This window comes from Aquarana catesbeiana, linkage group LG03 (genome assembly GCF_042186555.1).
Source record: "Aquarana catesbeiana isolate 2022-GZ linkage group LG03, ASM4218655v1, whole genome shotgun sequence".
NCBI classification, from domain to species: domain Eukaryota; kingdom Metazoa; phylum Chordata; class Amphibia; order Anura; family Ranidae; genus Aquarana; species Aquarana catesbeiana.
The window spans coordinates 17,899,745-17,926,424 of record NC_133326.1 but is presented as its reverse complement, the minus strand read 5'-3'; the positions used below and the strand labels follow the sequence as shown (position 1 = coordinate 17,926,424).

The 26,680-nt window shown below is 44.5% G+C and overlaps 1 protein-coding gene across 1 annotated transcript in view; it reads left to right on the top strand.

Annotated features, from left to right (window-relative positions):
- Positions 1 to 26,396, top strand: part of MTFMT (mitochondrial methionyl-tRNA formyltransferase) — a 35,637-nt gene extending 9,241 nt beyond the window's left edge. The window contains exons 2-9 of the mRNA XM_073618337.1: positions 595 to 807; positions 887 to 1,009; positions 4,261 to 4,363; positions 8,240 to 8,315; positions 13,620 to 13,711; positions 19,455 to 19,536; positions 23,321 to 23,388; positions 24,157 to 26,396. Of these exons, the coding sequence (XP_073474438.1) occupies positions 595 to 807; positions 887 to 1,009; positions 4,261 to 4,363; positions 8,240 to 8,315; positions 13,620 to 13,711; positions 19,455 to 19,536; positions 23,321 to 23,388; positions 24,157 to 24,351 (952 nt within the window). The 3' untranslated portion in view covers positions 24,352 to 26,396. The remainder of the gene's footprint in view (positions 1 to 594; positions 808 to 886; positions 1,010 to 4,260; positions 4,364 to 8,239; positions 8,316 to 13,619; positions 13,712 to 19,454; positions 19,537 to 23,320; positions 23,389 to 24,156) is intronic.
- The last annotated feature ends 284 nt before the right edge of the window (positions 26,397 to 26,680 follow it).

The window sequence follows — 26,680 nt, the reverse complement described above, 5'->3', positions numbered from 1 at the left end:
CAGAGGCAGACCTAGGGGCCGTCACGGCCGCCGCGTTGTCACGCCTGGCGGGCAGAGACATGCCTCAAGGGGCGTATCTCAGGCACAGGGGCGCGCGGCGCGGCCGCGCCAGAGACTGGCACGATCGCGTCACTCGTTGACGTGCCACCGGCGGGAAGGCTTCACCGTCGTCATGGAGACGGCGGCGAAGGCATGTGAGCGCTCCACCCCCACAGCCTGACCAAGGACGGGAAGGCAAAACCGGATGGTTTGGGGTTGCTGGCACTGGGTGATATCATTTTTATATGCTCTACTTGTCTTTTGTTATTTATACAGATACCAATTATTGATTGTATATGTTTGTCTTGTCCCTCTGGACATTTTTAATCCATTTTTGTACACCAATAAAGTTGGCACTGCTGGTGCCTTTTACGGATAATACTTTCCTTACTCCTTTTTCTGCCTCAAAAATCCTAAGGGGCGTCCCCTACATGCACTCCGTTGCATACCAATTCCTCCAATTGTAGCAAAGTGTCATTTCTTCAGTGGGTGTACTCACTTTTGTCAGATACTGTATGTCTAATTTGCACCTTCCATTCTCTTCTATTGACAAAGCAGTAGAACAGAAGAGGCTCTCGTTGAAAGACTGGAGGTAGTTTCTCTGCCGTGTTTATTGCCGAAAGGATTTCCGGTGACAAATTACGCCGATGACCAGGGGCTCCCCGTACACCAGTGGCCTGACACGGGGCAGTGTCATAAGTTCGATGTGGGAGTGGTGGCTTCGTTTGGACGACTCCTCAGCGAGGACCTCATTTTAAAGTTCCCTTAGTAGGTAAAATGCAGTGTATGATTTATGTGGACATGCATCTTAGGCTGTGCTGACTTGGTATGTTTTTTTTTTCTCCAGCGGTATATTGAACGTACACCCGAGTCTCCTTCCTCGGTGGAGAGGACCAGCCCCCATAATCCACACAGTGCTTAATGGGGATGAGAAAACTGGAGTCACAATCATGCAAATTAGACCAAAGAGGTACGGCACGGCAGTATTCATGTGTAGAAAGGAACATTGGCCCCATGATAGAGTGGCTGAGGAGTCCTTAAAAGGGTTGTAAACCCTAGTGTTTTTTTTATATAAAAATAATAAACATGCCTATACTTACCTGCTCTGTGCAATCCTCCTGTTCTGGGGTGCCCCACCGGAGATTCTGGCTCCTCCTCCTCATCGGGTGCCCCCAAGTCCTGCTGCTGTGTCCATTGACACAGACAGAAGGACTCGGCTCCGCCCCCCACTTCTGGGTCATTGGATTTGATTGACAGCAGCTGGAGCCAATCTGTCCAATGAGGAGAGAGACAGCGGCTGGAGCTGTTGGGCTCATGTACATTGTTGGATCGGATCGGGCTCAGGTAAGAAAAGGGTGGGGTCTGGGGGGGAGGAGCTGCAGCACAGAAGGTTTTTCACCTTGAGACTTTACAACCACTTTAGGCGCTCATTTACACTTAAAGTGCCTACCGCGTCACAATGCCTTTTTTTTATGTACTTTTGATGCTTCGATTAAGCTTTAATGAAGCTTGGCAAATGCCCTGTGTGTGTGTGTTGATTTTCTATTTGTTTTAAAGGGGCCCAGCAGATCCCCGGCTTAATGGATACCCTCGTTCAGCAGATCTCCTGCTTTGTAGTGCAACCAGCTCAGCTGATGCTTATTTAGTAGTATCCCCAGCTTTGATGATCCCCTGCTCAGCAGTAACCCCCAGCTCTGCAGATCCCCCACTCAATAGTAACCCCCAGCTCTGCTGATCCTCTGGTTTGCTGATTCTCCTCTTTCCCTCTGGTTCCCGCTCACCTCCTGTCCAGCTCTGCTGATCCTCTGCCGTTCAGTCTTCTCTCCAGGCCCCGCTCACCTTCCCCTATAGTGTTCCCATCTGGCACACCATGTGTGCCATCTTGCTAGTTGTTCCACTCTGGTCCAGACCCTGCTCACCATCCTGCTGCTCCATGCTGCACACCAGATTTGACGTCTGCACCAGACACCTCCAGAATATATACACGTGAACCCGGAAGTGACTGCTGATTACATCTTTCTGGTTCACTTGTTGGTTTAAAGTATAAACAGAAAAGTCAGTGCTACTACCCATACACCATATACTGTAGATAGCAGAGCTCCCAGGTGCTCGATCCACAGTCGCTGGCTGAGTAGAGTAATCTAGAAAAAATGAACTGCACTCCGGTTGTTGCTCTTAAAATTTCTACATTTATTTGAATAGCCACAGTGAACAAACACAGATTAAGTCAGTTGATGCGTTTCAGCCCATAAGGCCTTAGTCATAATGACTAAGGCAGTGGTTCTCAACCCTCTAGTGCCGTGACCCCTTGATAAAATTTCCCAAGATGTGGGGACCCCTAACAGTAAACTTATTTTCGTAGTGTGGGTTGTCAGCACCCAAGTCAAGAGAAGTAATTTGTGCCCCTAACCAATTAACATTTAGCGCTCTTTGAGTCCCTTCCACTCGTACAGTATTAAAACCCCTTATGGTACATTTTAGGGTGTACCACTTTTTCTCTTTGTTCTCCTTTCTTTCCCTTTTATCTCTCTTTATCCCAATTTGTTTTTTTTCCCCCATCCCTCTCTCTCTAGCCGTCTTTCTTGTTCTTTCTCTTATTCTTTCTCCCCCTTTTTCTTTGTTCCTCCCCCTATTTTCCTCTCAGTTCCATGTATTCTCTATTTGTATTCCTTCTCTTACTCCTTAGTAGAGGGAATGGGATGAGTGGCATTGCTGGTGGGGGGTGGGATGAGGGGCAGTGCTGGGGGGAGTTCTGATCGGCCAACTTAGGTGCCCTTGATTAAGGTCATCTGCTGATCTGAGAACTGTAGTGAGGACTTTTAATGGCAACTACAATCACAGGTAGTGTTACTCACTATGTCTCAGACTTTGTGGTGTCTCGTAGCAGTGACACCTATGCAGAAATCAGGAGATAGGGTCTCCTCCAGCCCCTCCAACTTCAAATTCCTCACCAGTCAGCTGACCTCTAGTCTCTGCCCCCCAGCCATGCCGTGAACTGAATGGGTGACTGGGAAGAGGCTGAGTGGGCATCTGCGGGCTCCAGGAACAGCCCTGCTGGGTGTCCGCAAAAAGGCTGGGTGAGCGCAGAGGGCTTCAGGAACAGCCCAGGATTCGGGGACGCCTGGCAAATATTCATTCGACCCCCAGGTTGAGAACCACTGGACTAAGGCCTTATAGGCGTAAACGCGTGAACTGACTTAATCTGCGTTTGTTCACTGTGGCTATTCAATAAAATGAAGAAATTGTAAGAGCAACAACCGGAGTGCGGTTCATTTTTTCTACATCACTTGTTTGTTTCCCAGTGCATCCTGGGATATCTCCTACCTGCAATATCTATCCAAACAAAGCAAAACTAAAGCTGAATAAAAGTCCCTCAAAAGCTGCAGGTGCTGTTAGCGAGTGTTGTCATTGACTTCTATGGAGGCTTTGGAGACACCTTGAAGCACCAAGAAAGCGACATGGGGGGGGATCATTTTTAAAGTGAAGCAAACACAACGTGTGAACAGGACCGAAGGTAACCATTTTATTTAGTGACACAAGCTTTGATTGGCATTCAGAGTACTTTTAAAAAAAAGCCTATCCAAAGCTACATTTTGAAGCAAGTCCTTAGGATGTAACAAGTAACGTGTTGCTAAGCATCCCAGGACAGAAATAAAAGCTTCATTTGCATACTTGTTTTTTGCAGGTGCAAGATGCTGCTAGTTTGGCCACTAACCTGGAACAATCAGATGTTGGGCCATGTGATATAAACCTGCTGTGGTACTTGAGGAAGACATAGGAGTAGTTTATCACCCAGCTGACTAAGTTGATAGCATACAGTGCTGCCAGATGATTGGAGGTCATGGGGCCATTTTAAAAATGAAAGCATCTGGAGACCCCTTCATACTTTTTTTAATCACTCCAAATTCTTGTAGAATTTTTGTGGCCTTTAATGCATTTTACAAATGAATGCTAAACATCGAATTCCTACCATTACAGATAATACCTCTGACATAACTCACATACTGCACATGTTTTCTTAATGCACTCAGTCTACCGGGGGGGGGGGCCTAAGTAATGACATTTGGAGCGAAGGACATCCTGTACAGCCCCTGGTAATAGAAACAGCAAGTAATGAGTCTGATGTATGCAGCTACATGGTTTTTCTCCAGTTTTCATGAATCGGACCCATCCTATGGTCAGTGTTGGAATTGTGTTTGATGTGAATTTGTGTCTCTTTAGGTTTGATGTTGGCCCTATAGTGATGCAGAAGACATTCCCCGTTCCTCCTATGTGCACTTCTAAGGAGCTGGAAGCTGTGCTGTCTAAAACATGGAGCGAAATGGTAACCAGCTTTTTGTAAAGGTAGACGGTCCAGGTGAAGAAAGGGACAGATTTTCGAGATTCAGATTTGTGCTGTGTTTTTTTTATTTTTTATTTTTTAGGAATCGTTCACACAGTGTGCGGTGACTGGTGTTTTTTCTGCTCCGGATCAATGACAGTCACAGTAAGGGTACACAGAAGACGATTGTTTTCTATGTTCCCTGTCCACACTGCAATGGAGCTCTTAGGTGAAGGGCAGTGTGATGTGGAAAACTGCATGCATTTTTTTGCAACGGATTGGAGTCCACCTGTAGTCTCTGCATGGCTGCCTATTTCTATACACTGTATCTGAGCTGAAATTTTAATAAAGTCAGAAGAAACCTAGGGGCCATTTCACACGGTCTTTCCTCTTCTTGTGTGTTTTTTTTTTTTTTTTTTTAATATGATACAACTTCACTTTTTTTTTTCTTCTAGAATCAGGGGTATAACGATTGATTGGTGCACTGAGAGATATTAGGAACATGAATAGCTAGGGAGGTTGGGGCCCTCAACTTGGGGGGGTGAGGGAGCAAATTCAACTTTTATAATAGATTGTATGTTAAGAGGGGAAGTGATTTTTACCCTTTTTTTTTCCTTAAAAAAAAAAAAGAGAAAAGAGAAGAAGGGAAAAAATCACTTCCCCTCTAACATACAATCTATTATTAAAGTTTAATTTGCTCCCTCACCCTCACTCAGTTGAGGGCCCCAACCTCCCTAGCTATTCATGTTCCTAATATCTCTCAGTGCACCAATCAATCATTATACCCCTAATTCCAGAAGAAAAAAAAAAAGTGAAGTTGTATCCTATTAAAAAAAAAAAGCCAATGTTAAAGGACCCTTAAAGTAATCTGCAACTTGTGAAAAAAGGCAAGGCAGTGCCCCCTAGTGCTGGAACAGAACCGACACCAGTCTGTGCCCTTTAACCCCTTGACGCTGATGCAACACATATACGCGGCCTCAGTGCATTGGGCTTTTTGAACTATGCGTATCTCCCTCCTGTATCCACGGTGCAGTCCCAGCACAGAGATCTCACCAAGAGCCCCCCCCCCCCAGGGTTCTGTGCCAGCGATCTTGACCCAGAACTCACAATTTCCGGGTCACCTGATCGCTGTGGTAGCCTCTATTTGGCTACCACAGTGATCAAGAAAAAGGTATATGTTTGGGTCAAAGGTCAGGGTCAGTATACTTTGGGCAGGATTTTTTTTCTTTTTTTTTTTTTCCAAATTAGTTTCAGTGTGTTTTAGGTAGGACAAAAAAAAAAAAAGCAAAATGTGCACTATTGTTTCTGGGCTGTACTAAGGGTGCAAACAACAACTAACATACACATATGTGATATCGCTGCAATTATCAGGAGCAAGAGAATTTATTTGGGGTTGTTTTTCGGTGGTAGGTTACGGTAGTAACCAGAAATATACAGCTACATTTAGGAAATATTTTTTTTTTCTTACTATTTTAGGCCAGTTTTCCTTTGATAATGAAAAAAGAAACCAGGAAATGACCATTACCAATTTGTCCTAAAAAACAAAAAACAAAAAAGACCGCGGTATAAATTACCTGGATGCACAAAGTAGTTGTGATGATATGTCCGGTTTTACTAACACAGGTCAAAGTTGCAAAATTGTGCTTGGGCATTAAGATTTGTTTTACCCTTAGGCGTGAAGGCAACGCGGCAATCGCTATGATGCTCTTCATCTAGTTTGTTCAAATCACTTATTATCAATCATTACACAGTGTAATCCATGCACAATCGCTTAGTACTTACTTTTTTTTTTCATTTAGAAAAATGTTGTCTTCCGTCGCCATCTTCAGTACGGTTTTCTGTGTCCGCTTTGAATATCACCTCCGCCCCTTCCTTGTTTCCCTTGCCGTAATCTTGCGCAATTGTGTATTAGCCAAGCCTCGTTTTTGACTATGGCAACTAAGCTCCACATGATTTACATAGTCGTGCTTTATGATTATTAGCCGTTCTGGGTTTGTGTGCCTGTCAGTCTTCTGATCATGCTGCAGCAGATCACCGCTATCGGATGCGGTACAATTGCCCAGGTTTACTCCCTCATGTGATGTCACATGGGGGGGGGGGTGCCAGGAAGCTAGGAAGAATTCTCCAGTCTTGTGAGCTGTAATCGCTGTGCCGCAGGGAGCAGAAATCCCATTCACGGCATCCTGCCAATAGATGGACGGTACAGAGCACGCTGTGATTTAAGGGAAGAGAAGCGCATGCGCCGGTAAGGAGACCATTACAAGCAGCGATCATTTAGTATTTTTTATGATGATTACGATAAAGTTGTGTTGGGGAGTTTACTACCACTAGTAAGGTGCAACTGCTTGAATGGAGTTATTTGAAAGCAGGCCTTTCCTTAGACTTTAAGCACTTGCCGACCGCCTAACTGTAAATATACATCGTTAAATACCGGAGTTATGGCAGCAGCCACAACCCCAGTATTCTTATTTACAACAGGCGGCCGGCTTTCCAATAAAAGTGGTCCCTTTTATAGGCAACTGGAGAGGTAAACTCCCCCCCCCCCCCCTCCAACGCTTCCCAGTGTCTTCCGGGTTTACCTGAGCCGACGTTAAACCCGTAAGCGATCCGGTCCGATCGGTGGCTGAGCAGGAAGTCAAGTGAGGGCAAGATGGTGCTCACTTGGCCCTGTGCCCTTGGAGGATCGGCGCGATGTCACTTCCGGTTCTCGCCCATCAAATTTTTTTCTTCTTAAAGTCAAAATGACAAAAAGAAAATTAGCTTTTTCAAGGTAAATGAGAGATCTGGGGTCTTTTTGACCCCAGATCTCTCAATAAAGAGGACCTGTCATGCTTATTTCTATTGGAAGGGTAGGTAACAATAGGAAAAAAAGTGATGGAAAAAAATAAAATAAAGGGACAGTGTAAAAATAAATGAGAAAAAAAAAAAGTTATGCGCCCAATCCCTCCGAGCTCGCCCGCAGAAGCAAACACATATGTAAGTTGCGCCCACATATGTAGACTGTGTTCAAACCACACATGTGAGGTCTCGCCGCGATCGGTAGGTCAAGAGCAATAATTCTAGACCTTCTCTGCATCTCTAAACATGTAACCTACAGAAATTTTTTAAGCGCCTAAGGAGATTTTTAAGTACAGTAGTTTGTCGCCATTCCATGAGCGTGCTCAATTTTAAATTGTGACCTGTTGGTTATCTATTTACTTGGCGTAACATCATCTTTCACATTCTACAAAAAACTGGGCTAACTTTACAATTTTTTTTTTTTTAATTCATTAAAGTGTATTTTTGTTCAAAAGAATTGCACTTATAAAGACCGCTGCGCAAATAAAATATTGCAATGACCACCATTTTATTCTCTAGGGTCTCTGCTAAATATATATATATATATATATATATATATATATATATATATATATATATATATATATATATATATATATATATATATATATATATATATAAATAATGTTTGGGGGTTCTAAGTAATTTTCTAGCAAAAAACACAGATTTTTACTTGTAAACAACAAATGTCATAAAAAGGCCTGGTCTTGAAGTGGTTAATGGATCCTTTTTGGCCTAAGGGTTGTGTGAACAAGCCCTAAGTGAGACATTTTAATGAGTACAATACAAAGTACCAACATTTCTGGGTCTCGTAGGTGATAACATGCAGATTGTGAACATGTCATCCCCTTAACAGAGGGGTCCCGTGAGCCTCATACACGCTATTTTCCCCACTTTGTACTGTGTTTATGTGATCTCCTACATATGGCACAAATCATAATAGGTGAACTGGTCTTTTCTTCTAATTAATGGCCATTTTCTTTATTAATATGTTTATGTGCAGAATGGTTGGATACTTAAAATATTACTTTTTTTTTTCAGCTTTTATCTGTTTTGAAAAGTTTACCACATTGTTTAAGCTTCACTAAGGAGCAGCCAAAAGAAGGTGTAACATTTGGTAAGTATTTTCTTTTTACTGATAACTTCTTTCATGTGTTCCTAGCTACAAATGTTTGTTAGAAGTCAGAATGGAGAGACAGTTCATATTTATACATTGCAGCACCGTGTGCATTCATGAAACACACTTTAACCCTCTTGGCCCCGAGCCTACGCAAATATGGGGCCCCACTGGACTGGGCTTTTTTTATTTTCTGTGGGGTTGCATATTTGTGTATCTCCCTTTTGTGCTGCTCCCAGCACAGAGCCCCGGGCCCCACCGAGAGCCTGTACTAACAATCAGGACCCGGAACTTCCGATTACAGCTTACCTGATCGCTGTGATGACCTCTGATTGGCTATCATAGTGATCAGTCACTATGATGCCCCCGTGTTTTCTCTCTCTGAATGGAGGAGAGAGATGCAGCATCTCTCCCTCTCTCATATTCTCTCTCTCTCTCTCTTCCTCTCTCACATTCTCTCTCTCACATTCTCTCTCATATTCTCTCTCTCTCTCTCTCTCGCTCTCATATTCTCTCTCTCTCTCTCTCGCATTCTCTCTCTCTATCTCTCTCGCATTCTCTCTCTCGCATTCTCTCTCTCGCATTCTCTCTCTCTCGCATTCTCTCTCTCTCGCATTCTCTCTCTCTCGCATTCTCTCTCTCTCGCATTCTCTCTCTCTCGCATTCTCTCTCTCTGTCTCTCTTTCTCTCTCTCTCTCATATTCTCTCTCTCTCTCTTGCATTCTCTCTCTCTCTCATTCTCTCTCTCTCGCATTCTCTCTCTCTCGCATTCTCTCTCTCTCGCATTCTCTCTCTCTCGCATTCTCTCTCTCTCGCATTCTCTCTCTCTCGCATTCTCTCTCTCTCGCATTCTCTCTCTCTCTCGCATTCTCTCTCTCTCGCATTCTCTCTCTCTCGCATTCTCTCTCTCTCGCATTCTCTCTCTCTCGCATTCTCTGTCTCTCGCATTCTCTGTCTCTCTCATATTCTCTCTCTCTGTCTCTCGCTCTCGCTCTCTCTCTCTGTCGCTCTCTCGCGCTCTCTCTCTCTCTCTCTTGCTCTCTCTCTTGCATTCTCTCTCTCGCTCTCTCATATTCTCTCGCTCTCTCATATTCTCTCGCTCTCTCATATTCTCTCTCTTGCTCTCTCTCTTGCATTCTCTCTCTCGCTCTCTCGCTCTCTCATATTCTCTCTCGCTCTCTCTCTCGCTCTCTCTCTCTCTCTCTCTCTCATTCTCGCTCTCTCTCTCGCATTCTCTCTCGCTCTCTCTCTCTTTATCTTTCTCGCTCTTTCTCTTTCTCTCGCGCTCTCTCTCTTCTCCCCCCCCCTCTCTCTCTCTCTCTCTCTCTCTCTCTCTCTCTCTCTCTCTCTCTCTCTCTCTCTCTTTGCAGAGAGAGAAAAAAAAAACCTTTGTGTTAGGATGCATTAAGGGGAATAAACACCTGGCAGTGACGGCCCCCCCCCAGCCCCCCCATTTTACTTACCTGAGCCCTGGCATTTGACCCAGCGGGGATGCGCTGTCTCTCTGCCCGAGGTTCCCGGCTCTTGATTGGATAGATTGATAGCAGCGCAGCCATTGGCTCCCACTGCTGTCAATCAAATCCAATGACGCGGGGGCGGGGCCGATTCATACATTTGGCGGCTAAGGACACTGAATGCTGGACTCGGGAGCACGCCCGAAAGGTAACCCCCTCAGGGGAGTGCTTCTCCTAGGGGGTTATCTGATATGGGGAGGAGCCGTGAGAGCCACCGGGGGACCCCAGAAGAGGAGGATCGGGGCCAGTCTGTGCAAAATAAACTGCACAGTGGAGGTAAGTACGACATGTTTGTTATTTAAAAAAAATAAAAGATGAACGAACCCTTACAATCACTTTAAGGATAAGTTCACCTTTGGAACATGTAACATGTTCCAGCATCTGCATCCTGCATCCCTGATCCCTCCCCCCTTTAACAGCTGGCGGGGGATCTACTCTGCCCACACACCTATGTCATTCATTTACAGTTTCCTGTTTATTAACAGCCTACAAGTACCATCAGCCCTTGCAGCTGACGGCTTGTAGTACTCAATGAACTACGGGGGAGGCGCTGGTGAACTCTCCGGTAGTTGATGATTCTTCCTGCTCTCAAGTAATTGCCCATCTGTATGAAGTACGGGCAGACCCATATCCTGAGAGTTCGCAGGAGCCTGAGCTTGCACCCATGGTCTGCTGATCACGAGTGCAATGCTTTGCAGGCTGCTTTAAAAAAAATAAATGCATATTTTTTACCTGCAGAAAATGTGCATTTATTTTATTTTTTATTTTTCAAAAGGTGAACTTAACCTTTAAATGCAACACGCTGCACCACACGGAAAAGCATCATTGTGCGTTATTAGCTAAACTTATGTTGCATGTCGGATCATTGGAACATTTTGTGCATCTAAAGTCTGTTGAATTTAATAGGGCTGCCTCAAGTGCAACACATGATAGTGTGTGTGACATGACAAATAAAAACGCACAGCACCAATGTAAATGGACCTCGAGGTTCTAATGGCCGGGAAAGTCCCCTGAAAGTGATTATTGTTTTTTGCTGCTCGGGGACTTTTTTAAGCCTATAAATGTGACTGTGTGTAAATCAATATAAAAGGCATACTGGTTATAAGGAAGACTAAATCTTCCATTTAGCAGTCAGAAACGATATTGTGGGACAGACAGCAGAGAAAGGGATGTTATATCTGTATAACAGTTTGCTGAAATGGTTGCAGTGTTTGTAATCCAAGTGGAGTTGTAATTTCTTAACCACTTGCCTTCTGGACACTTTTAACCCCCCCCCCCACCTTCCTGCCCAGGCCAATTTTCAGTTTTCAGCGCTGTCACACTTTGAATAACAATTCCGCGGTCATGCTACACTGTACCCAAATGACATTTTTTATTTTTTATTTTATTCATACAAATAAAGCTTTCTTTTGGTGGTATTTGATCACCACTGGGTTTTTTTATTTCTTGCTAAAAAAAAAAAAAAAATGTTGGAAAAAAAATGAGGAGGATTAATGATAGGGGGAACTAATGGTCACTGATTGGTGGCACTGATGGTCACTGATAGGGGGAACTGATGGTCACTGATTGGTGGCACTAATGATCACTGATAGGCGGCACTGACTGATGGTCACTGATAGGTGGCACTGATGGTCACTGATAGGGGAAACTGATAGGGGAAACTGATAGGGGGAACTGATAGGGGGAACTGATGGTCACTGATAGGCGGCACTGATGGTCACTGATAGGTGGCACTGATGGTCACTGATGGGGGGAACTGATTGGTGGCACTAATGATCACTGATAGGCGGCACTGATGGTCACTGATAGGCGGCACTGATGGTCACTGATAGGCGGCACTGATGGTCACTGATAGGCGGCACTGATGGTCACTGATAGGCGGCACTGATGGTCACTGATAGGCGGCACTGATGGTCACTGATAGGCAGCACTGATGGTCACTGATAGGCGGCACTGATGGTCACTGATAGGCCGCACTGATGGTCACTGATAGGGGGAACTGATAGGCGGCACTGATGGTGACTGATTGGTGGCACTGATGGTGACTGATTGGTGGCACTGATGGTCGCTGATTGGTGGCACTGATGGTCGCTGATTGGTGGCACTGATGGTCGCTGATTGGTGGCACTGATGGTCGCTGATTGGTGGCACTGATGGTCACGGAATGGTGGCACTGATGGTCACGGATTGGTGGCACTGATGGTCACTGGTGGCACTGATGGTCACTGATGGTCACTGATAGGGGGAACTGATGGTCACTGATAGAGGGCACTGATGCACACTGATAGGCGGCACTGATGGTCAGTGATAGGGGGAACTGATAGGGGGAACTGATGGTCACTGATAGGCGGCACTGATGGTCACTGATAGGCGGCACTGATGGTCACTGATAGGCGGCACTGATGGTCACTGATAGGGGGAACTGATAGGCGGCACTGATGGTCGCTGATTGGTGGCACTGATGGTCACGGATTGGTGGCACTGATGGTCACGGATTGGTGGCACTGATGGTCACTGGTGGCACTGATGGTCACTGATAGGGGGAACTGATGGTCACTGATAAAGGGCACTGATGCACACTGATAGGCGGCACTGATGCACACTGATAGGCGGCACTGATGCACACTGATAGTCGGCACTGATGGTCAGTGATAGGGGGAACTGATAGGTGGCACTGATGGTCACTGATAGGTGGCACTGATGGTCACTGATAGGTGGCACTGATGGTCACTGATAGGTGGCACTGATGGTCACTGATAGGGGGAACTGATTGGTGGCACTGATGGTCACTGATTGGTGGCACTGATGGTCACGGATTGGTGGCACTGATGGTCACTGATAGGGGGAACTGATGGTCACTGATAGGTGGCACTGATGGTCACTGATAGGCGGCACTGATAAGTGGCACTGATGGGCAGCACTGATCATCAGGACACTAATAATCAGTGCAGATGTCCCCTTTAACACTAGCAGGTTACCAGCTCCCTCCTCTGCTCACGCTGTCAGCATGAGGAAAGGAATGCAGATAACCAGGAAGTGTGTTTACATTGTGATTAGCTGTGATTGGCTCTTTACCCCGATCTGTGATCAGTTGAGTCTGAAGGACACATCGGTCACAGAGCGCGCCGGGTGTACAGTTCTGGGAGGACATCATATGACACCCTTCCAGAGCTCTGTCTGTGATTTGGTTATACTGTGCAGTCGGGAAGTGGTTAAAAAAGGATTGTGGAGAAAGAAAAAAAATCATTCATACTTACCTAGATGGCTGCGGCATCGATCAGATGCTGCATCTGTCTCCTGATGGCTCTACACCGAGAACGGATCGATCAAAGACTGCTGATTACTCAGTTCTCTGTCTTCAGTAAGCAGAGAGCTGGTGCCTGTCAGTCTCCATTCTCTGCTTTTGCCCCTCCAGCGCTCACTGGAGTGGTGGGCTGGGGAGGGGGTGGGAGCAGCTGGCTCGGGGCTCTCAGAGGCAGAGGCTGAGCCAGCTACTGGTCAGGCATTTGGGTGCATCCTGACATTATTGTCAGGATCCCTGTAGAGCCTGGACTGGCCCTATGCGTTTAGCCTGCTGTTGGCTGAATCTGGGACACAGGAGTGCAGATCTGAGTGCACTCCTGTGACCTACAGGAGAAGTTTGGCTAAAAGAGCTTTGGCCCTATTTCTCCATTTTAAATTGGCAGAGTGCTGCAAGTTTATCTGCAATAGACCGTCTGCAGACAAAAAATCACCAACATACTGAGTAGAGAGAGTCTAATGCTGCAGCTCTTGTTGCTTTTCTTTTCAGCCCCTAAGATCTCTGCTGCACTTAGTTGTGTCCGGTGGGAGGAACAGACCCCAGAAGAAATTATGCGTCTGGAACGTGCTGTTGGATTTGCGGTAATCCGTTTACAAACACTTTCAAAATGTCTACTAAACTGTTCAACGTTACATTTTTGTTTTTAATACTCATCTTTGCATGCAAGTGCCTTTAAAAAGTATTCACACCCCTTAAAATTTTCCACATTTTGTCATGTTACAACCAAAAACGTAAATGTATTTTATTGGGATTTTATGTGATAGACCAACACAAAGTGGCACATAATTGTGAAGTGGAAGGAAAATGATAAATGGTTTTTAAAATTGTTTTACATATAAATATGTGAAAAGTGTGTGGGGTACATTTGTATGGCGCCCCCCGGAGTCAATACTTTGTTGAACCTCCTTTCACTGCAATTACAGCTGCAAGTCTTTTTGGGGATGTCTCTACCAGCTTTGCACATCTCAGAGAGAGGGACATTTTTGCCCATTCTTCTTTCTAAAATATCTCAAGCTCTGTCAGATTGGATGGAGAGCGTCTGTGAACAGCAATTTTCAAGTCTTGCCACAAATTCTCAATTGGATTTAGGTCTGGACTTTGACTGGGTCATTCTAACACATGAATATGCTTTGATCTAAACCATTCCATTGTAGCTCTGGATGTATGTTTAGGGTCGTTGTCCTGCTGGAAGGTGAACCTCCGCCCCAGTCTCAAGTCTTTTGCAGACTCTAACAGGTTTTCTTCTAAGATTGCCCCATATTTGGCTCCATCCATCTTCCCATCAACTCTGAGCAGCTTCCCTGTCCCTGCTGAAGAAAATCATCCCCACAACATGATGCTGCCACCACCATGTTTCACGGTGGGGATAGTGTGTTCAGGGTGATGTGCAGTGTTAGTTTTCCGCCACACACAGCCTTTTGCTTTTAGGCCAAAAAGTTCAATTTTGATCTCATCTGACCAGAGCACCTTCTTCCACATGTTTGCTGTGTCCTCCACATGGCTTCTCACAAACTGAAAATGGGACTTCTTATGGCTTTCTGTCAACAATGACTTTCTTCTTGTCACTCTTCTATAAAGGTCAGATTTGTGGAGAACACGAATAATAGTTGTCCTGTGGACAGATTCTCCCACCTGAGCTGTGGATCTCTGCAGATCCTCCAGAGTTACCATGGACCTCTTGGCTCTTCTCTGATGAATGTTCTCCTTGCCCGGCCTGTCAGTTTAGGTGGATGGCCATGTCTTGGTAGGTTTGCAGTTGTGCCATACTCTTTCCATTTTCGGATGATGGATTGAACAGAGCTTCATGAGATGGTCAAAGCTTGGGGTAATTTTTTATAACCTAACCCTGCTTTAAACTTCTCCACAACTTTATCCCTGACCTGTCTGGTGTGTTCCTTGGCCTTCATGACACTGTTTGTTCACTAAGGCAAGGCAAGGCCATACATGGGTTGAATTTCGAAAGAATTTTCTTTCGAAAATCTTATCTAAGAATTTTCGTTCGTATTTCGCACCATTAGTGGGCTTCAGCAACAGCCGATTTTTGTTCGGCCATCGAATTTGAGTAATCTGACGTGTTGGAAATTTTTTGAAGAACGAACGATTTTCTAATCAATGATAGAATCGTGCGAGAAATGTAATCGAAAAAGAAATGCGCATTGTGCAAGAAAAGAAAATTCCCGGAAAGAAAAGAAGATTCCCAGCCACGAAAATTCTTTTCTGTAGCAACATGAGGTGAAATTGAAGGCTTGGGTTGGTCGAATTTCGAAATCAATGATGGCATCATCGGATCAAAAAACACACAAATTTTCTGATTTTCAAAAGAAAATTCTTTCGCAATTCAACCGTGTATGGCCAGCCTAAGGTTCCCCAATAAACCTCTGAGGGCTACACAGAACAGCTGTATTTATACTGAGCTTAAATTACACACAGGTGGACTCTATTTACTAATTAGGTGACTTCTGAAGGCAATTGGTTCCACTAGACTTTAGTTAGGGGTATCAGAGTAAAGGGGGCTGAATACAAATGCCCCCCACACTTTTCACATATTTATTTGTAAAAAATGTTGAAAACCATTTATCATTTTCCTTCCACTTCACAATTATGAGCCACTTTGTGTTGGTCTATCATATAAACTCCCAATAAAATACATTTACGTTTTTGGTTGTAACATGACAAAATGAGGAAAATTTCAACGGGTATGAATACTTTTTCAAGTACCTGATTTTAGATACATGTATGTTTTATATATGTATGTTTAGGCTGTTTATATATGTATGTTTATATATGTATGTTTAGGCTGTTTACATATGTATGTTTAGGCAGGATATGTATGTTTAGTATTTTCTTTGGTCAAATCGCCTATTTTGTTGCCTTTCAACGAGTAAAGTGGAAGAAAAGCTCAACTCCAGGCAGACATAATAGACACAAAATAATGCTGCTCAATATTCATTAATGGATCATTAAAGACCCACTCTGGGATAAAACTAACTTTTTACCCCACCCCCCTCCAGTCCATCCTGGCAGTCCCTTTTTTTTTTTAAAAACCCATACACTGTGAAACCAGCATATCCTCACCCAAGGCCCCTGTTTAGGACCCTTTGCTGCTGCTGGTTCCAGTTCGGTGGACTACTAAACCCCTACAATGACGTCAGCCCTCTTTTCTTTCCTGAGAGGACTCTGCCGGCCATCCATTAGGAAGTGTCCACGTCATGCAGGCAGCTACATTGACAACTAAAAAAGGACCCCAAGCAGGACTCTCGCCACTGGCCATACAATAGGAAGTGTCCACATCATGTAGGTAGATATGTGGATACCCGAGGAAGGACCCCAAACAGGAAGTAAATAGAAGGGGAGGCGTGGGCCTGAGGTGCCACGTGACAATAGTGAAAACCCTTGAATTTGACTTGATATCTTTCAATCCCCTGTACAGCAGCATTCAACAAGGTATCCAATCAGGTGTGTTGTATGCAAATGTGTAGAGAAGGAACTTGCTGGTAGTTGGAAAAAGCATAGTATGCAGAGAGATAACCTCATCGATCTTCTGCTGCTCCTTCACTGTCCAATCAGCAAGTTGGTGGTGAAAAGAAGACACCATTGTATTCCTTCTACAGTCTATAATTAAATAATAATAATATTTATAATTGAATAATTATAACAAAAGAAGTCGTTTTGATCCCAGTTGCTGTGCTGTCTGTGTCACTCTCAGGACTTGATGGACAGTAATGGGTAAAAAAAAAAAAAAAAAAAAACTCTCATCCCTGTATTAAGTGGTTTGCCTGGAGTTCTGCTTTAAATCTCTGGAACAAAGACACCCTATTGGGATAAAGGACTTTTTCCCATGTGGAGATAATGGGGCTTATTTACTAAGGGCAAATAGGTTGTTTACTTTGCAAGGGAATTTTCCCTTAGCTTTGCAAATGTGGTGAAAATTGAATTTGAAACGAATACCCAATCATGTGCAAGTAAAAAAAAAAAAAAAAAAAAGATTTTTGCTTGTGGATTGCTGGATGATGGAGCTCACTTATGTATGTACAGTGGGGAATTATTTGATCCCCTGTAGAATTTCTTTTAAGTTTGCCCACTTACAAAGAAATGAAGGGTCTATAACTTTTTATCATAGGTGTATTTTAAATGGTAGAGACAGAATATTAACCAAAAATCCAGAAAAAACACACATGATACAAATGTTATAAATGGAGTAAAAAAAAGTATTTGATCCCCTACCAACCAATTCTGGCTCCCACAGACTGGCTCCAGTAGGTGCTCATGTGGTACACAGATTAGTCCTGTCAATGTAAGAAGGTTCTCCTAACGACAACTCGTTATGTGTATAAAAGACACCTGTCCACAGAATCTCTTTTCTTCCATTCAAACCTCACCATCATGGGCAAGACCAAAGAGCTGTTAAAGGACATCAGGGACAAGATTGTAGACCTGCACAGTGCTGGGATGGGCTACAAGACCACCAGCAAGAAGCTTGGTGGGAAGGAGACAACTGTTGGAGTGATTATTCGCAAATGGAAGAAATACAAAATAGCCATCAATCTCCCTCGGTTTGGAGCTCAATGCAAGATTTCGCCTCATGGGGTGAGGATGACCATGAGAAAAGTGGGGGATCAGCCCAGAACTACACGGGAGAAGCTTTTGAATGGTCTCAAGGCAGTTGGCACCACAGTCACCCAACAAGTTGGGACCACAGTCACCCTGGATTGAAATCCTGCAGCGCCCGCAAGGTCCGCCTCCTCAGGAAGACACGTGTACAGGCCTGTCTGAAGTTTGCCAATAAACATCTAAATGATTAAGAGAAGGATCGGGAGAAAGTGCTTGTGGTCAGATGAGACCAAAATGTAGCTCTTTGGCATTAACTCGACTTGCCGTGTTTGGTGGAAGAAAAATGCTGACTATGACCCTAAGACACCATCCTTACAGTCAGGCATGGAGGTGGAAACATTATGCTTTGGGGCTGTTTCTATGCTAAAGGTACAGGCCAACTTTGCTGCATTGAGGGGCCAATGGATGGGGCCATGTATTGTAAAATCTTGGATGAGAACCTTCTTCCCTCAGGAAGAACACTGAAGATGGGTCGTGGATGGGTCTTCCAGCATGACAATGACCCAGAACATACCGCCAAGGCAACAAAGGAGTAGCTAAAGAAGAAGCACATTAAGGTCATGGAGTGGCCTAGCCGGTCTCCGGACCTTAATCCTATAGAAAATTTATGGAGGGAGCTGAAACTTCAAGTTGCCAGGGGGCAGCCAAGAAACCTTAGGAATTTAGAGAAGATCTGTAAAGAAGAGTGGACCAAAATCCCTCCTGAGATGTGTGCAAACCTGGTCACCAACTACAAGAAACATCTGACCTCTGTGCTTCCCAACAAGGGTTTCTCCACCAAGTTCTAAGTCAGTGTTTCTCAACTTCAGTCAAGGCGCCCCAACAGGTCATGTTTTCAGGATTTCCCTCAGATGAAACAGCTGGGGTAATTACTAAGCCAGTGAAACTGATCCAATCACCTGTGCAAAATAATGGAAATCCTGAAAACATGACCTGTTGGGGGCGCCTTGAGGAATGGAGTTGAGAAACACTGGTCTAAGTCATGTTTTGCTTGGGAATCAAATACTTTATTTTTCTCACTGAACTGCAACTCAATTTATAACATTTGTATCATGTGTTTTTTTCTGGATTTTTTGGTTGATATTCTGTCTCTATCATTTAAAATACACCTATGATAAAAAATTATAGACCCTTCATTTCTTTATAAGTGGGCAAACTCACACAATCTGCAGGGGACCAAATATCTATTTTCCCCACTGTAGATTTAAAGCATTGAAAATATTTGTTAAAGTGATTGTAAAGGTTGAATTTCTTCTTTTTTAAAACAACAAACATGTGATACTTCCCTGCTCTGTGTAATGGTTTTGAACAGAGCAGCCCCCATCTTCTTTTTGGGTCCCCCGTCGGCGGACCTGGCTCCTCCTCCTCCCTACCGAGTGCCCCCAATAGCAAGCCTGCTGTGGGGAAACTTGAGCAGGCTCACTCCCGATCTGCACTCTGTGTGTGTGTGTGTCTATTCACATACAGGGCGTGGCTTGACCCCGCCCCCCCATGTCTCCTTATTGGCTCAGTGGCTTTGATTTGATAGCAGCAGGAGCCAATGGCTCCCGGTGCTGTGAGCCAATGAGGAGAGAGAGTGAGACCAAGGAGAGCCGCTGCTCTCATGCACATCGCTGGCTCAAGTAAGTATATTTTTTACAGAAATGAGAATTTTTATGTAAATGACATGAGGCGAGTCCTGCAAAACATAATTGCATTCCTGTTTTGTCGTAGATGCCACTACAAGCAGTATGGATGGGCACCCCTATTAAACTGCTCGGCTTCACAGAAGTTCCGGATCCTTTAATCCGTTCAGGTTTGTTGACTGAATAGTATGTGATGTAAAGGCTGGAGCTGCTTTTCTCAGTAAATATTTTCTTCTCGATTTTATGTTAAAACCTAACTCGAGGTTTGATTTAGCTGTAAAGTGATTGTAAAGGATCGTTTTTTATTTTTAAAAATAACAAACATGTCAACAACAAATATATATATATTTTTTTTTTTTTAACTAGTAATGGCGGCGATCAGTGACTTATAGCGGGACTGCGCTATTGCGGCGGTCAAATCGGACACTTAAACAGGAGTTCCACCCGAGGTCCAGTCAAAAAAAAAAAAAAAATTAAAAGTCAGCAGCTACAAATACTGCAGCTGCTGACTTTTAATTGGACACTTACCTGTCCCAGGGTCCAGCGATGCGGGGATCGAAGCCCCACTCGTCTCTCCCTCCGTTCAGCGGCGCCGGCATTGCAACTGTGGGCGCCGGGCTGTGGCTTCACAGCCTGGCACCCACTGCGCATGCGCGAGCGGCGCAGAGCGCCGTGATTGGCCGCTCAGTCACCTGGGACCTGTAATGGGTCCCAGATGATTGACAGGAGGGAGGGAGCAGAGCGGAGCCCTTCCTGTGCCGAGGGGGGAAGTGATGTCACCAGCCCAGGCACTGAAAGAGGCAGACTACGAGGGACCCCCTAGCAACAGGCATTTAGAGGTAAGTAAAAAAAATATATATCCAAATGTTTTTTTGTATTTTTTTTAAGGTTTTTTTCATGTAGTTTTTTTTTTTTTTTTGGGTGGAACCCCACTTTAACTGAAACTTTTTTGACATTTTTTGGGGGCCAGTGACACCAATACAGTGCTAAAAAAAAAAAAAAAGGAATTGTCACTGTACTAATAACACTGGCTGGAAAGGGGATAACATCAGGGGCGATGAAAGGGTTAAATGTGTGCCTAGGATGTGCTTACTCCCTGTGGGGGGAGGTGCTTTGACTAGGGGAAGGCAAAGATCCGTGTCCTTGCTTTGCAGAAACACAGGATCGGTGCCTTCCCTCCTGACAGAATGGCGACCTGCCTTGTTTACATAGACAGATTGGCGTTCTGTCTATGTCCTGTGTATTTGGCGGGGGCCAGCAGACATCGAGTCTGCTGTACCCGCTGCTGGGCTCCGGCTGTGTATAATCACAGCGGGAGCGGATTGCGGGCGGCACGCGCCCCAGACACGGAAGTGTCAGGTCACGTACTAGGTACGTGATCTGGCACAGAGTGGCCGCCCTGCCACAGTATATGTATGGTGGGCGGCCATATGTATAATCCGCTCCATACAGTATACGGCACTGTGATCCAGCAACAGTATGAGGACTTCCCATTCTTTTTCCGGGAAAAAAACTGAGTCATGCTGAGCGTGGGGTTGTCAGGATAAGTTTAATCATTGGAGGAGAGCAGGCTGAGTTCCCAACACAGCTAAAGAACTGACCACGCTGTGCAGAGGGACTGGCAGGAACACCAGGGATTTTGCACAAAGGAAGCAATACAAAGAGAACAGGAGACTTTTTTTCATACAAGTACAGTGCATCCGGAAAGTATTCACAGAGCTTCACTTTTTCCACATTTTATGTTACAGCCTTATTCCAAAATGGATTAAATTCATTTTTTTCCTCAAAATTCTACAAACAATCCCCCATAATGACAACGTGAAAGAAGTATTGTTTGAAATCTTTGCAAATTTATTAAAAATGAAAAAATCCCATGTACATAAGTATCACAGCCTTTGCCTTGATACTCAAAATTGAGCTCTGGTGCATCCTGTTTCCACTAATCATCCTTGAGATGTTTCTACAACTTGATTGGAGTCCATCTGTGGTAAATTCAGTTGATTGGACATGATTTGGAAAGGCACACACCTGTCTATATAAAGGTTCTACAGTAACAGTGCATGTCAGAGCACAAACCAAGCCATGAAGTCCAAGGAATTGTCTGTAGACCTTCGAGACAGGAATGTATGGAGGCACAGATCTGGGGAAGAGTACAGAAAATTTTCTGCAACATTGAAGGTCCCAATCAGCTCCATCATCTGTAAATCGAAGAATTTTGGAACCACCAGGACCTTCCTAGAGCGGGCAGCCAACCAAACTGAGCTATCGGGGGAGAAGGGCCTTAGTCAGGGAGGTGACCAAGAACCCGATGATCACTTTGACAGAGCTCCAGTGTTTTTCTGTGGAGAGAGAAGAACTTTCCAGAAGAACAGCCCTCCACTCCACCAATCAGGCCTGTATGGTAGAGTGGCCAGACGAAAGCCACTCCTCAGTAAAAGGCACATGACAGTCCGCCTGGAGTTTGCCAAAAGGCACCTGAAGGACTCTCAGACCATGAGAAACAAAATTCTCTGGTCTGATGAAACAAAGATTGAACTCTTTGGCCTGAATGGCAAGCGTCATGTCTGGAGGTAATCAGGCACCGCTCATCACCTGGCCAATACCATCCCTACAGTGAAGCATGGTGGTGGCAGCATCATGCTGTGGAGATGTTTTCAGTGGCAGGAACTGGGAGACTAGTCAGGATTGAGGGAAAGATGAATGCAGCAATGTACAGAGACATCCTTGATGAAAACCTACTCCAGAGCGCTCTGGGGCGAAGGTTCATCTTCCAACAGGACAACGGCCCTAAACACAAAGCCAAGATAAAGGAGTGAATATGGGACAACCCTGTGAATGTCCTTGTGTTGCCCAGACTTGAACTTGATTGAACATCTCTGGAGAGATCTGATAACGGCTGTGCACCGACGTTCCCCATCCAACCAGATGGAGCTTGAGAGATCCTGCAAAGAAGAATGAGAGAAATTGCCCAAAAATAGGTGTGACAAGCTTGTAGCATCATACTCAAAGACTAGAGGCTGTAATTGGTGCCAAAGGAGCTTCACCAAAGTATTGAGCAAAGCCTGTGATACTTATGGGATTTTTTTAATTTTTAATAAATTTGGAAAGATTTCAAACAAACTTCTTGCACGTTGTTATTATGGGGTATTGTTTGTAGAATTTTGAGGAAAATGATGAATTTACTTATCCACCTTACCAACCGCTCAGTGTCTGCCAACCCTCTCCTCCAATCCCTACACTGGCTCCCAATCAATCAGCGAATTCAATTTAAAATACTAACCACAACATACAAAGCCATTCACAACTCTGCCCCGAGCTACATCACCAACCTTGTCTCCAAATATCACCCAAATCAACCTCTCCGCTCTTCTCAAGACCTCCTACTCTCAAGCTTCCTCATCTCCTCCTCCCATGCTCATCTCCAGGATTTCTCCAGAGCCTCTCACATCCTCTGGAACTCGCTACCTCCACCGGTCCGGCTATCCCCTACTCTTGCTACCTTCAGGCAATCCCTGAAAACTCATCTCTTTAGGGAAAGCCTATCACGTCCCCAACTAATCTTCAACCACTTCCATCAGCTCATTCCCCACAGTTACAACCTTTTGTACCACCTGCCCCACCCTATTAGAGTGTAAGCTCTTCTGAGCAGGGCCCTCTTAATCCTCTTGTATTTTATTGTATTATAACTGTATTGTCTCCCTTTTTATATTGTAAAGTGCTGCGTAAACTGTTGGCGCTATATAAATCCTGTATTATAATTATAATAATAATTGAATCCATTTTGGAATAAGGATGTAACATAACAAAATGTGGAAAAAGTGAAGCGCTGTGAATACTTCCTGGATGCACTGTATTCTTTAGGAATCGCTGCTCCTTTTAAGAATAAGTCTATAAAATAAGAAACCTGGTCGGTAGTCATGCCTCAGTTATGATACTAATCTCTTTTGGTTGCAGATTTTTCAAGAGTCCCTGGAGCTATTCGATATCTTCCTGGGCCTGAGATCTTGGCGTTACGATGCAAGGTGGGCTTATCTGTTGCTCTGATTGTACTGTTTCTGCCTGCTTGGTATTTCCCTGTCATTACTCAATAATAATACCATAACAAGTCAGCATGTAGCCTTTCCTGTCCAGTTCAGATCATCAAAAGCTGACCTCTACAGTGGAACCTTGGTTTACGAGTAACCCGGTTAATGAGCGTTTTGAATAACGAGCAACTTTTTTTTTTTTCAAATTCTGACTCGGTTTGCGAGTGTTGTCTCGCAAAACGAGCAGAATTCAAGCTAATGGGTGGTGCAGTACCGCAGTTGGCCAGAGGTGTGGAGGGGGCGCCGGGGACACTCAGAACGGTTCGGAGCCGTTCGGAAATTCTCGGAATGACTCAGAAATACTCGGAAACACTCAGAAAGACTGTTCCCAAGGCTTTCCGAGCTGTCCCTGCGTATTTCCGAGGCTCGCCGGCGCCCCCCTCCCACCTCTGGCCACATGCAGTATTGCATGTAATAGAAGTCAATGGGGAACGAATTATCTTCGTTTCCATTGACTTCTATGGGGAAACTCACTTTGATATGCAAGTGATTTGGATTACAAGCATTCTGGAACGGATTATGCTCATATTCCAAGGTTCCACTGTAATACCATAACAAGTCAGCATGTAGCCTTTTCTGTCCAGTTCCGAGCATGAAAAGCTGACATCTGATTGGTTGATATGAGTCTGTTTTGGTGTACAAACGCTTACTTCAGTCTTCCTCCGAGCTGTGTCTGACCTCTCTGTGAACTCTGTGTGTTGGCAGGATGGCTGGGTTGGAGTCAGAACTGTGAAACTGAAGAGGAAACTATCGGCCAAGGATTTTTATAATGGTTACCTGCACCCCTGGTTCACGCAGAATTCAAGCTTGCCTATGGAGGAGTGCCGCTTCTCTACACTGTATGTGCCAGAAAAACCCAAGGCCGCAAAGCGGAAACCCGTGTCTGTACGGAATACGTGACCCCGGAGACGGAAGAGTGAATGGATGAGTGGAGCAACAACGGTCATCCAGTATTAGAGCCTGGAACAGGAATGGACGGGATCACCAACAGTGACCAGATTGTCCCCCCCCACCCCCATACTAGAAATCTGTATGGGGGGGATGTACGACCATTGCCAGCAGGAAGATTCTAAGACTGTAAAACCAGTGGTGACTGGATGGGAACATAGTTCACCTATCATGAGAACAGGATCATTTTCTATGAATGAAAAGGGGAATTATTAATCCTTTTTTTTTTTTTTTTTTTTGTATGGAGGAGACATCAGAATGTGTATTTGGGCTATTCTTTAGATTTGCCTCCTATGGTCATTCAACCACTTGCCCCCCCGGACGTCCTCGGGTTTCAGTGGTTATACCGGAACGATGCACCTACAGGCATTACCCCGGTATGGATCTTTTCAGCCGGTGATTCCTTGTAAGGCAGAAGTGATCCAAGGGGCTAATTAGCCGCTCAATCACTCCTGCGGGTGGCTCCCCCACCCCACCTCCGCCGCCATCCCCGGGCTCTACCGTCCCGGGAGCGATGCGGCCGGTGGTGATGGCTGCCCTGTACAGAGAGAGGAACTGACGTCATTCCTCTCTCTCTGTAACCCCGATTAAGCGGGAGCGACGAGCAGTTCTTCACTTCCGGGTCCGCCTCCTTGTTTACCTGGCGGCCAGGAAAGCAGCTGTTCCGACCGATCTTTGTCTGATCGGCTATATGGGAGGCCAGAGGAGAGAGATCTAGGGTCTAATAGACCCCAAATCTCTCCATAAAGAGGACCTGTCACGGCCCATGTTGTTCATTGTAAGCTCTAATGAGCAGGGCCCTCTGATTCCTCATGTACCAAATTGTAATGTCTGCCTTCATTTTGTTAAGCGCTGTGCAAACTGTTGGCGATTATATAAATCCTGTATAATAATAATAATAAAAATAGTTCCTTCGTGGTGATAATAAAGTTAATCCCCAAAAAAAAGTGTAAAAAAAAAAAATGTTTTTGTATAAAATAAATAATAAAAAAAAATTGTAAAAGCGCCATCGTGCTTACGTGCAAATGCAAACGCATCTGTTACTCCCACACGCATATGTAAATGATGATCGTACCACACGTGAGGTATCGTTGCGAACGTGAGGGCGAGAGCAATAATTCTAGCACTAGACCTCCTATGCAACTCTAAACTGGTAACCTGTAAAGGCATTTAACCACGTTATACGTCGGCACTTTGAAGATGGATATCGTTGTCATGGCAGCAGCTAGCTACCATAACCCCGGTCTCTGTGGGAGATTCGCCACAAGTTCATTTTTATTGGTGGCAGAACAGGGGGGCCCCCCCTCTCGCCACGCTCCGGTGCCCTCCACTGCCGGCAGCGATCCTGTGTCCTGTTATGAAGACGAGTGAGTGGAAGATGGTCCCCACCCATCTCCATACCATTGCAGGGCGGAAGCGACGTCAAAACCTCATTTCCGCCCATAGCTCTTAAAGAGACTTTTTTTTTTTTGCATTTTAGTGTAAATGTGAGATCTGAGGTCTTTTTGACCCCATATCTTATATTTAAGAGGTCCTGTCATGCTTTTTTTCTATTACAAGGGATGTTTACATTCCTTGTAATATGAATAAAAGTGACACATTTTTTTTAAAAGAACAGTATAAAAAAAAAAAAAAAAAAAAAAAAAAAAAAAAGGTAAAATAAGAAAAAAAAAAAATGTTTTAAACGCTCCCCGTCCTGCCGATCTCGCGTGCGGAAGCATACGTGAGTAGTGCCTGCATATGAAAACAGTGTTCAAACCACACGTGAGGTATCGCGGCGATTGGTAGAGCGAGAGCAATAATTCTAGCCCTAGACCTCCTCTGTAACTCAAAACATACAACCTGTAGAATTTTTTAAACATCCCCTATGGAGATTTTTTTAAGGGGAAAAGTTTGTCGCCATTCCACAATTTTCCACAATTTTGAAGCGTGACATGTTGGGTATCAATTTACTCAGTGTAATATTATCTTTCACAATATAAAAAAAATTGGGCTAACTTTACTGTTGTCTTATTTTTAAATTAAAAAAAGTGTATTTTTTCCAAAAAAAAGTGCGCCTGTAAGACCGCTGTGCAAATACGGTGTGACAGAAAGTATTGCAACGACCGCCATTTTATTCTCTAGGGTGTGAGGAATAAAAAAAAATATATAATGTTTGGGGGTTCTAAGTAATTTTCTAGCAAAAAAAAAAAACAGTTTTTAACTTAAAACACCAAATCTCAAAGAGGTCCGGTCCTTAAGTGGTTAAAGCGTCGCCTATGGCGAATTTTAAGCACCGTGG